We start from the raw sequence: 12,577 nt of genomic DNA on the forward strand, positions 1-12,577 counted from the left end.
GACAGTCCTGTTCCAGCCACTGTAGTTTATCTGTTTTAACTACTACCGAGCTCCAACTTATCCTTTATATTTATGTTTTCTCCACTTCTGAGAGGTTCACAGAGAAAAACCTTTTAACTGACCAAGAATCCTGGAAGCTAGTAATTTAAGTTATTCACACCATTATCCTGTACCACCAACACTTGAACAAAACATAAAATCTCTTTTTATACTTAATGAAAATAATCTACAAAATAACAAACAATCCTCACAAACCAGAACCTTTCTGACATTTAATCAGACAAAACAGAACTACAGTACAACTAGCATAGACCTCTACTTGAAATAATTGTATTTTCAATTAATGTTGATCACTGTTAGATTTAATATAAAAATTAAAAGCCCTTTCCTGGACTGTAACAATTGTGAAATTGGGAGCTAAGATAGAAATAAACAGCATAAAGCAAGAAGCCTGCAATGATTCATTCTGACCACCACAAATAGGAAGTAGCTAGTAGAAATAAAACCTTCACTGTCAAATGGAAAATTAGGAAAGATCATCCTTTTTTTTTTTTGCATACTTTCATTTGCCCTTTTTTTCCTTTTGCTTTCCAATAGATACGTGGAATCTGCTTGGAAACAGCAGAACAGCAAAGCATCAAAAACCACTCATCAAACAATTGTGCTACTTTTAATATCTTATTATAGGTCCTAAAACAAAGATCAAAAGGGAGTATATCTAAGCATTTATATTCAATTTCACATCACCTGGTGACTAATTTGTAAAGAGTGCACAAGTCTTCACAACTGAAGCCAAAATCAATTGAGGATACTTTGATATAATGCCACAAAGGATATGAGCAGGAAGGCAGCAGGAGTTACAAATGGCCAAGGTCTGCTAAAAGTGCTAATAAAAGAATAATGGAATTTCCTTGTACTATGAATAAAAAGTATTTGACACAGGAGAATTTAGACACTGAGAAGAATATCAAAGCTTCTGGTTCATCACTTACTTCTCCGTATTAGAAATTAATTAACTTACTGTTATATTTAACTTAAAAAGCTTCAACTCAGAAGAACAATGATCCAATTCAAAATCTTTTTACACTGATTTCCTTTATTCTTCATGTTTGTCAGTTTTCACAGGCCCTTAACATCTGCTTTACCAGGTCTTGCAGACAATGAAAGCCTATCTACAAAAAAATAGTTTGATGGATTTAACTTGAAATGACATATAATTATTAAAATTATAGAAAACCTACTGTTTGACTTTTTTTTTTAAATGTAAATATAGGTGGTAACTATAAAACTCTCACAGAAACAACTTGCCTGATGTATTTAATCCATTAATATTTACAGAATGTATTTCTTTCTCACAGATGTACCTGTAGTTACACAGACACGCACACTTTTCCTGTGTTTATACATATAGATAGGTGCACATACATACATACTTCTGCTACCTTCTTTCCCCAATTATAAAACTCAGCTCTTTTTACAAATGTGTATCTATGTATGTAAACTTGCAAAATCACATGCATTTTGCAAAACAGAAGCAGAGTGATCTCATACTGCTTATAAATTGTTGAAGGATCTAATATACTTGCTTAAAAAAAAAACAAAAAAACAAGCCCACAGATTGATCCAAGATTGGAGAAACTCCCTCAAAGTATTTACAAGCTTTCTTAACTCTCTCTTCAAAATCTGCTTAATGCATTCTTTTGCATAACGTCTACAAAACAAAAAAACAAAACAAAACAAACAAACAAACAAAAAAAAAACCAAACCATGACAAATAGTTATAGCACAGAATGCTGTAATCACTGCCTTTTGACCCAATTTTATCGTCTCTGTCTCCTGGTACTCCAAAATCTTCTTGTAATTGCTTTAGCTCTTTATTTTATAATTGCAAGGTTCTTTGGGAATTGATCTTGTCTTCCTTCCCCTATGGCATGGGGTATAGTTACGTTTCCCAGATTTTACAAATCAGGATCAAGTAATAATGAAGAAAATATAATGAAGAGGAAAATACTTTTTCCTCTTCCCCAAAACAACCAACAGGCTGTTAGTAAAGCAGCACCTTCCAATGAGGGTTTCGGAATCAATAGATAATTCATTAGTATCATGTATCTCAGGGCCTAATTGACACAACAGGCTAACCATACTCAAGGGTAACAAAGTTTCTGAACAGAGAGAAAAAAGAGGGGAATCAGATACCACATAACATCACTTCACACGATTTAGTGGTAATCTATAAATTATACTTCTAGGAGGTTAATGCAAGTCATTGACTTAAAAAACAAAAACAAACAAAATGCAACTTTCCAAGCTTGGCATCAAGAAACAGAGAAATGTATATGATAGAAGAATTTAAATGACATGAATGCCTTAACGCTTTCAATTTTATAATTTCCTCTACCTTTTGAATAAAAATAACAAAATGTAGTTATCATGAATGTTTGGAATTATTCTTAACAAGAAATGTAGCTACCATATTTTTTCTTACCTTGTGATCATATGGATTGTATGAATGAAACAGCTGAGACAGATCCTTTGTTCTTTGTTTTTTCTGAAAAGTAATATTAATAAACTGTATCAGAAAAGTTAAAGGAAAAAGAAAGAGACTAGAGATTTAAAAAGCTGTGTGCAGGTACAAACACATTCTATCCCCACTTTGTTAATGGAACTGAAGAGCAGTGTATGCAGATTAAGTATATTAAATATCACAGGAAATAATTAACATATATATTAACAATGCTAAGAACATATCCTTCATAAAAAAATAAATACTAATCTATGGAACATCAGTGGAATGTGTAAATAATTCAGATTTGTTTTAATTTCTGAACAATAAATCATAAATAATGTTTTAGAATATAGATAACAAAGCTTGAAGATTAGGCTCGAATCATGCAAAGACTTGTCTGCTATTCTAGTGTTTACTTGCAGTCTTGCTTTATAGCAGATTAGGTTTAAAAGGAAGGCGGTTTAAAGAAAAAGCATATATTATTTTTCTATTTCTTTTGATGCTAATACTCTCTTTGCCTTGATTGTGGAAAATTAATAGGTGGTATGCCATTTAATGCCAAGGCAAAGGGAAAGAAGCTCTTTCTCTTAGGAACAAAGTTCAAAAACAAACCCTGTTTAATCCAGCTTCTACTGAAATCAATGAAAGACCTTTCAGTGATTTCAGCAGATGTTACATAGAACTCTCTCAGCTGCATCCTATGGAAGGGGGGCAGAGGAAAAAACATTCATCATCTTTAATACAGGGATGAGTCACAAATAAGTTCAGAGTTTTCTTATGTCAAAAACTATGTTGACTTTATTCATAGCTCAGGAAGGCAGAGCACTCTACGTCGGAAACCATAAAGAGGAGACAACGACAAGAATTCCTTGCTTGCAGTCTGTACTGTTGTCTTGCTCTAGCCATCACTCCCACAAAAGCAGTTTTCCAACTGGTAGGATCTAGTCATGTCTCTAGCATTCCGTGAACTAAACATACAGCTGCACGACTGCACTTCCGAAAACTGTAGGACAATTTAGTAATTTTTCATTATGTATTTCCTTTCCTTACGCTGTCTTTACTTTCAGTGAAATGTTCAGACACATACACTTAGTCACAGAAGGAATAACTTTAGTTACTTGTACAAATTTATGACAGCTGGATATTTCTGAGTCATTAAAGGCATCAGATTAGCGATCTACTTCTGTGAGGTCACTAACTCAGTTGTGGCCATTAAATAGTCAGACAATCTCTTGCCCCTGTTCAAAGAATGGTGAATTTTCTTTTCAGCATGAGAGGGTTATTTATTATTATTATAGACAATTCTATTAATTTACAGTAAGTAATACCTAACAGGCCCTGTTTATGTGAGTTTACTAAGCAACAAAACTTTAAAACCAACAAAACTGATACTAATAAAGATGTTTTTGTTAGTATAGAATTTCTCAGCAATCCAATATGCCTTTGCCAAAGAAAAGATCTCCCTTAGTAGAGGAATCTTGGCTATCTAGCCCCCATTAATACCTGTTTTATTTCCAAAGGGGTGGGAACAAAACACCAAAACATTCAAGTGAAAGCTTCATGTAGCACAACCCAAACTCCATCTCCACCCTACGACTTCATTCCTTGTACGGTTATGAAAAGCAAAAATGCTTAAAATCATATAAAAGGGATTTGGAGAGATGCCATAGTAAGTTGAATAGAGATATCAAAATGATTATTTTAAAGTTTCTTAAAATTAATTTAATGTATAATCATGCAAAAAGTAGACAAAAGCATTTTAGTTTGGAATCTAGAGACCTCCACTAAACTTTCTAGGAGAAACGAACAAAATCAAGAAAAAAAAAGTAAATTCTTTTTTTCTTCTTTTTTTACTGAAGACTATTTCCCTCATTTTGAGTGCAAACAAAGTGATTTTGAGTATTTTTATTGAAATAGCTTCAGTAAAAATCAGTGAAATTTTATGGCCCCATCCTTCACCTTCACACTATGTCCAAACTGCCAGTCACACACTTGGTTAGACAAGACAAAGAATGAAGGTGCCACCCCTTATACATCTTCCACTTTTTTATTACAGGAAATCACAGTTTCTTTCCTCACTCACAAAAGGTAGAAGTTTTGCTCTGTTTTGTTTGCTTGTTTACAAAAGGAAAATGCTCCTGACTGAGGAAATTCATGAAACAGAGGAATGTGGAATGGAGCTTCCAGAGACACACATGAATAAATGCTCCCAGAAAACTCCCAGGATGTCCTACCTGCTTAGTTAATCTAAATCTAAACAGTATTTGACTGTTTTTTTGGAACTTTGAATACGATGAGACAAAAATGTTTTAGCATTGTAGCTAAATGTAGCTCGAGCCCTATGTTACTGTCTAATTAAGTGCATCTCCCCAAGACTTCTTTCCCTGACGCAGCTTGACTCTAACACATCCTTCCCTTGGCCAATATCAAAATGTTCTTCTTCCCTCTGTCTTCCTGCTCTTTCCCTTTGTGTTCTGATTGCCCATTCCTTTGTTCTGTACCAGTACTGCTGTCAAATCTTCTGGTTAAAAAAACAAACAAACAAACAAAAACTACAAACCAACAACACACCAAAACAGCTTCAGAATTTAGGCAAATGTACTTTCCCATCATTATGCTCCATGTACAGCAGCACTACTGTTTTCAAACACTCTCTTGGAACTCCACAAGGTATTTCTAAATTTATTATATTTCTGATTTTTATTTTTTTTTTTTTAATTCAACATACATCTCAGCATGTGGTATTTCCAAAAATGAAAAGAGCAGAGACTGATAGCAGGGCCTGTGATACAGGGGTAGGAGTTTTGATGGGCTGCAAAATTCTGATGATTCAATCCTGTGCTGACTTAAATTTTAAACCTACAGAGATACAGACGGGCGTTCAGATACTATGTTAATATGGGTCACTTAGGAAAAAAAAATTGCATGTGAGCATGCAAACAACTTTTCACTTTTCTGTTTCAATACATTTTTAAAATGTTATATTATACAGGAGATACAACAGAAATACTTTTTATTGCTGCCTTTAACTTGAAGAAGTATGGAAAAGCTTGATGAAGAATAGATGAAAGTGCAGTTGCGGGACCAAGTTTAATACTATAAAATCATATATTTTACACATAAGTATCCCAAGACAGAAGGGCTTCCCCAAGTGACACAAAGCTGGTGCATATGAATTACTTCAATCTTTCTACTAAAATATATGGAAGTAATCAAACACTTCTCAAACAATAGTGTCCAAAATGCAGTTATAAATAAAAAGCCAACATCAACTAATGATATTTCTTACAACATACATAGATAATGTCAGTATCAAGAAAACAACGCATCATAATTTCATGATTTTTTTTTTCTTGTAAGCATACAAGCATATAACACATTTTAATCTAAATATTTTCTCTTTGACTGATTTTCTGGGCCTGAGATTTTCTGAGATCTTACTCATAACTTTTGAGATTTTAAAGGGGCATTGGCCATCTGAGATGCATATTATATACTTAAAATATAGCATCAGTAAAGCTTCCCTTTAGTCCCATTCAGAATTATAAACCAATAAAAGCCAAGAATGATGAGATTCTTGTGGTTTTACTTTTTTCCCTGTGCACTGATTTATGGTAATAATGAGATATTTTCTAATGCTTGAAGACTACAATGTAGATCGTATCACTTAAAGAACAAACAGAATACAATACATAAATAAATAAAATGTAGGTTTAGTCTGTAAAACCACAAAACATTTTCTACACAATAGCTAACCAGCATGGAATTTTGTATTGTCTACTTTAGAAAAATAAAGCTAAACTTAATTTTTTTTTTCTATATAATGGTGTGAAAATAGGGTAAAGGTAGGGGTAACCTAACTACACATTTTTTGTGAAGAGAAAGTACTTCATAAAAATAAGCTTAGAAATGAAATAACTATACTGAATACTAAATACCATGGACTCACACAGGTATATTACACTTTTCTGGTAATCCTCTTTGCTTGCACAGATGATAACTACGTGTCTTTCTGATGATATTATTGTAGCCTGTAACTTGTTTGCTTTCCTGTAAGCATGGTCTATCATGTTCAGTGTGAATGAGAATTCCAATATCGCTGAGATATTTTTATTATAGATTACTTAGAAGCAGCTAACTTATATGGAATATTCTCAGTTTTTCACCTAGTAATAAAGGATTTTGAGATTACTCCCTGATATGAAACCAGTGATGTACTGTTTTCCTTTAAATTCAATGTTCTGTTTTAATATGTCTGTTTTCACCTTCAAGGTCCTTAATAATTCCAGTCAAATACCACTGCAGATCTGCAGATTCTACCAATTTCTTTGAAGGTGGCAGCCTTATAACATCAGCAAAATTCTCCCTTTTTTTTTTCCTGCTTCCAACCCTTACAGTTCCTCCAGTATGTGGGGCCTTACTCAGAAGCAGGGCCTTGTACCTTGTTCCATTCAAACATCCTTCGTTTCCCTAATGGTGACAGTGAATAGCAATGTGTCAAGGCAACCAGATAAATATTTCAGATCATCTTTCACCTATCTTCTCCCCTATTTCTCTCCTTTGCATCCTACTGGATTAGAATTAAAACAAAATTTAGTTTTGCCTCAGTAATCTTATTTGATTTAGAGCTTATGAAGCATCTCATGCACTTGATCACGCTAACAAGTAATAGTAACATTTCTTTCAAACAAGTCTGGGAAACCACACTGCTTGCTTGTGTAGTAGGCATGTATATATAGTAGGTGTATATTTAGTTATATAATGCTAATTTAGAGAATGCTCCCCCTGTACTTGGCTCTGGTGAGGCCACACCTCAAGTACTGTGTTCAGTTTTGGGCCCCTCGCTACAAGAAGGACATGGAGGTGCTTGAGCGGGTACAGAGAAGGGCGACGAAGCTGGTGAGGGGCCTGGAGAACAAGTCCTACGAGGAGCGGCTGAGGGAGCTGGGCTTGTTCAGCCTGGAGAAGAGGAGGCTCAGGGGCGACCTTATTGCTCTCTATAGGTACCTCAAGGGAGGCTGTAGCGAGGTGGGGGTTGGTCTGTTCTCCCACGTGCCTGGTGACAGGACGAGGGGGAATGGGCTCAAGTTGCACCAGGGGAGTTTTAGGTTGAATCTTAGGAAGAACTTCTTTACCAAAAGGGTTGTTAGACATTGGAACAGGCTGCCCAGGCAAGTGGTGGAGTCACCATCCCTGGAGGTCTTCAAAAGACGTTTAGATGTAGAGCTTAGGGATATGGTTTAGTGGGGACTGTTAGTGTTAGGTCAGAGGTTGGACTCGATGATCTTGAGGTTTATTCCAACCTAGAAATTCTGTGATTCTGTAATTTCAGTAACATGCTTTTTAGAGCAGTAGAAAAGCTGTATATCCATGCCCACCCCCTAGTAATTCAGTGATCTCAAAATAACAAAGGCCTTGGGCAGCTCCAAACCCCCAAACTTTTATAAGAGAATGGAGTTCAGAAGCACCCTACCAAAATACACGGACTGGCCTAATTTATATCTCCAAAGAGTTAACTGACAAAATAACATAGGAACGTGTAGCATCTACTGTAACCAAGGAATATTTCTTTGTTCCTTGCTTGGGAGATTCAGTCCATACACCTTGCTGGGGAGATTCAGTTCATACACCTTGCTTGGAGATTCAGTCCATAAAGTCTTAAATTTCTATACATGTAACCACAACACAGATATAAGTCAAGTCACCGAAACTGCCAAGTTATCAAAGGTTACAGATTACCTCTTGTTCTGCAAAACAATTTCTAAGAGGAGATCAGAAAGCAATGAACCGTTCTCTTTGACCTGGAGTTATTCAGTGCATCACCTTCAGGTAAACTTGAAAAAAATGTTGTACCCCAGCCAGATTTCATGATAAAGCTGGTGTTCATTATGGTCTTGTGTCTGTGCCCTATAAGGTCTGACCAGACAGAAGTAACAACACAGACTTGACAAGTTTCCTGCTTCTTATTGCTAATTTACTTCCACTGATACCAGTCCTGTCCTTCTGATCACATCTAAAATGAAGCAGACAAAAACAAAACAAAACAAAAACAAAAAAACACTTTGGGATTAGCTAGTCCTGACCTAACCTACCTACATTACCATTTCAAAATTGACACACTGCACTGCTCTGCTTTAATTATTGATACACATGTATTTCATTATTTAGCTTGGTTTAAGAAATTACTTCAATAATTTCTGGTGTAGCCAAGCAAAAGGTCACTTAGCACACGGTATGTCATACTCAGCAGTTTATCTTAATGTCCCAGTATGGTAGACATATTTTCCAGATACTATTAACAACAGAATTACACATCGATATTTTAGATTTTGTATATTCGTTAGTCTTTGTGTACTTTACATAGTCAGTGAATCTTTATTAAAATAAATTTAAAACAAAGTTTTATATGAGCCCATGCAATGTGGCTTTTTTCCCCCAAAGAGGGAAATGTATAAAACTTTGCACATCTTTTCAAAAAAATATGAATCTTAAAAATGATCAGAAACATTAAAGTGTATTCAGGATTATGACAACACAAATAATCATGGTTTAGTCTGGTTCATATTTTAAGCAGAGATTCTTATTTATGAAAAATACAAATGTCTTCAGAAAACAGCATAGAATCGTCACAAAAGTATCTGTCAACATGTTTGAAACAATTTTTTTGAAAAATATTGCTTCAGTTAAACACTGGGCATTGCAATTTTCTCTTTTTTTTGCCTCTAATAATTTCAGCTATGTAATACAAACTCTGTGAACTTGCATATTTTACAAATCTTAATGAATCCATATTGCTTCTGGTAAACTTTAATTTAGTTTGGGATTAACACTTCCTATACCTTCTTCATAGCAAATTCTCCCCCTTACCAGAGCATAAACTACATAAAAATTACTATGAAGACTTTCACAAAGAAATATTTTATTTAGAAAAGGGACTTCAATGCTTGTTCTTCCTGAGGGACCTTACATTTTAGTTGTCTTCATTAGATATCATTTCTAAATGCCCTTTTTCACATATGGCAGATTTTTATGCCTGGAATTCATACCCAAATTTTGATAATCTACCTTTATCTACATGAAGTGGATATTTTCTAAGGATGCCACTGTAACTGATTTAGGAATTCTTCTTAGCCCAAAAAGATATCATAGAACAAAGGTGTCTGACAGAAACTTGGCTTGATGTATCAGACAGATTTTGAATTAGATTGACACTGAATCAGAAATAAAGTGATTGGTCACAAGGAATAGGCTGATTTGGAATTACACCCACTTCTGCAATAAAATAAAACAAAGAATTGCAAGATATTTTTTAGTAATAAAACACATAAGTCCAGGACAGAGCTGTTTACAGTGCATTATTTTCCTTTTTATAATGTGGTAAGAAATCCACGTCGTCTATTGCACAACAGCTGCCTCAAAAGCATCTAGCTTTCCAGCATCCCAGAAACAACAAAAAGAGCAGAAAGGAAGTGCTCCAGAAGGTACGGTGTGGTATGAAAGAGCAATATGCAGTGCTCAAATGCGTGCTGTGTGGGAGAGACCACTTGTGTACCCACAAAGACACAAATTCATCAGACACGCAAGAATTGCCCTGTATCTGCCCTGTTTCATCTCAGTTTATAATGAAGTCCTCCAATCTGCTTCCACTTGTTCAGCAGTTGCAAATTCCACGCAGATTTTCAGCACGGTGACCAGGGTGCAGGCACAGCAACCACAGCAGCAGAAGATACAGGTTCCAAAGCACACCGTGACCTGATCAACTGTGATGGTTTTGAAGGAATGTGCTTGGATTATTAAAGATAGATGGAGTTCAGGAAAGGGTCAACGAGGACCCACCTCGGGATATTTCAGTGTCCTCAAAAGCAGAATTTATGGAACGTCATAAAGGTCATGTGATTTGCAAATGATGGACAAGCTTAGCCAACTCCATGATATAAAAAAAAATAACAAATTTATATTGAAAAACAGTAAAGGGAAACTGCAGGTTTAAAAAATTAGAATTATATTTATGTCTGCAACATTTAAAATATATATATATATTAAACTGGGTTTATGGCACTAGCAAATTCTTCTCCTGGAGTCTTAAAATAACAGCTACAGGTAGACACAAAACTAGTACACTAGTACACTCAACCAGAACCCATTTATGCTAGACAACAAAGGTAATAAAGCAGTAAAGCTAAGACCATTTAAGTGACATAATTAATACCAGATCTGCATAGATTATTCATTTGCTATTCATGTTAAGTACCAAACTATTAAATCTAAATTATGCTTTCATTTGAGGAAGTCCAGAACTGCCTAAGCCAAGAGCTTTTTTTAATTATTATTACTATTATTTTATTTTGGATATATATTGATGTTCTGAAGCATACATCCAATTTTATGGATTAAGTTATGAGCAGTCCTCTTTTGTGTCTACAGCCACTTGCACTGTTTCCAGCTCTGGGAAGTCTGGTTCCTAAAGCGTACTAAAATTCTGGATTAAAAAAAGATTTCTGATATCTAACTATAATTCACGTACAAGTGATAGAAAGACAGAGTTAAAACTTCCATGTTTTTTCCACTTAATTAGGAGCCATTGGAGAGGAAAGGATACAGAATACACAAACACAACATCCACTTGCCATAAAGGCCCCCTTGCGTGCATGAGTTCTGCAGGGTACCTATGGGTATGTATGGAGATGTAACGAAAACAGCAGGCCAAAGACAGGAATATTACATGCTGAAAGGATAGTATATGGAAGTTTTCTGAGGACTGATAATCTCTGGAGCCTAGTAGTCATGCTGAATCTGAAATAGATAAACTCAGGACACCGAGAGACTGCTCAGTCTGCCCAAGGCCATTAAGATAAACAGCAGATTAAGAGACATCCAAGAAGGTAGAAGAATGATATACACTTCTCTCTTTTTTATAAGCAAATGCTATAGGTGCTAAACCATAAAAAACAACAAGGAAAAAAACCTTCACAACACTGCAAAACTTATTTCACTGAATTACATTCCTATTTTTGACTTTTGAACTCTTGTGAGAAAAAGTTTGTACCGAAATAAGAAATTTCCCTGCAATGCTAATCATATATATATTTGTATTGGAGGTAAAAAAATGTTCTCTCGCAACATCAAATACTATTTAACATAGTCTGTGTAGAGTACCTTCTCTCCTTCTACTCAGTGCAGAAATATGTGGTATACAAAACTTCTGATACTATTTCAGCTTCTTTACAACTAAAATCATAGAATCTGTCAGGGTTTCGGGATGGACTCAAAGAGGAAGGAGGATGGTAAATCAAATGTCTATGTGCACTGAAAACCATACAGGACTACAACTTCATAAAAGTAGTTCTTTATACTGGACATTCACAACATGTGAACTGTACGTGACTTCAATATGTTCTATACTATGTTAGCAGTGCTTTCAGCCTCTTTACAGAATCTGTTTCTACTTCTGTCTTGAAAGCAAAGTTTAGAAAGAACTCTGTACTCTCCTCCCTGTATATATCCTTCTCATTTTATTTTCCAGCGTCCTTTAATTCTTTTTCTTAACAACATGGCCTAGTTTGAACCTATAGCTGTACATTTACTTTGAAATGCTCAAATTTTCAAACTACATTAGTAAACAGCTTATAAGGAAGCTGTTGGTAATTTTTGTTCCCATCACTTCTGCTGTAAAAAACAGCATAATTAAAAAAAAAACAAAAACAAAAACAAACCAACTGGGATTCCCAAGTGTATTTCCAGACTAGCTGTGAATTTTGACTTGCTTTTTCAAGCAACACAGTTGTGCTCCTTGAAGGCGTACGACATTCTACCAGGTGTCTGAACACCAGTGCAAGACTTAAGAGACATGGCTCAAGGCTAGAGTCAAAATGTTCTTGTCCTTTCCCAGAGGCCTGACTCTGCAAAGTCCAGCTGTGACTGTGGAATTTCACTCATTCCCCAGATTCAGTTATGAACTGATTTTTCAGCAGCTCCAGAGGCAGATCGTTTACAGCTTCACTAAAGGGTACAACCTGTTTTAAAACATACCAGCTCAACTGTTTTACACAACAACAACAGACTTTCGTTTCA

The 12,577-nt window shown here is 35.2% G+C and overlaps 1 protein-coding gene across 3 annotated transcripts in view; it reads right to left on the reverse strand.

The window, feature by feature from the left end:
• Positions 1-12,577, reverse strand: part of CDKAL1 (CDKAL1 threonylcarbamoyladenosine tRNA methylthiotransferase) — a 427,133-nt gene that overhangs the window by 96,480 nt on the left and 318,076 nt on the right. For all 3 annotated transcript variants that reach the window (XM_082753985.1, XM_082753986.1, XM_082753987.1), the window contains one exon: positions 2,486-2,548. In XM_082753985.1, coding sequence (XP_082610111.1) covers positions 2,486-2,548 — 63 coding nt within the window. The remainder of the gene's footprint in view (positions 1-2,485; positions 2,549-12,577) is intronic.

Source organism: Aythya marila, assembly GCF_965140915.1.
Source record: "Aythya marila genome assembly, chromosome: 2".
In the NCBI taxonomy this organism is placed as follows: domain Eukaryota; kingdom Metazoa; phylum Chordata; class Aves; order Anseriformes; family Anatidae; genus Aythya; species Aythya marila.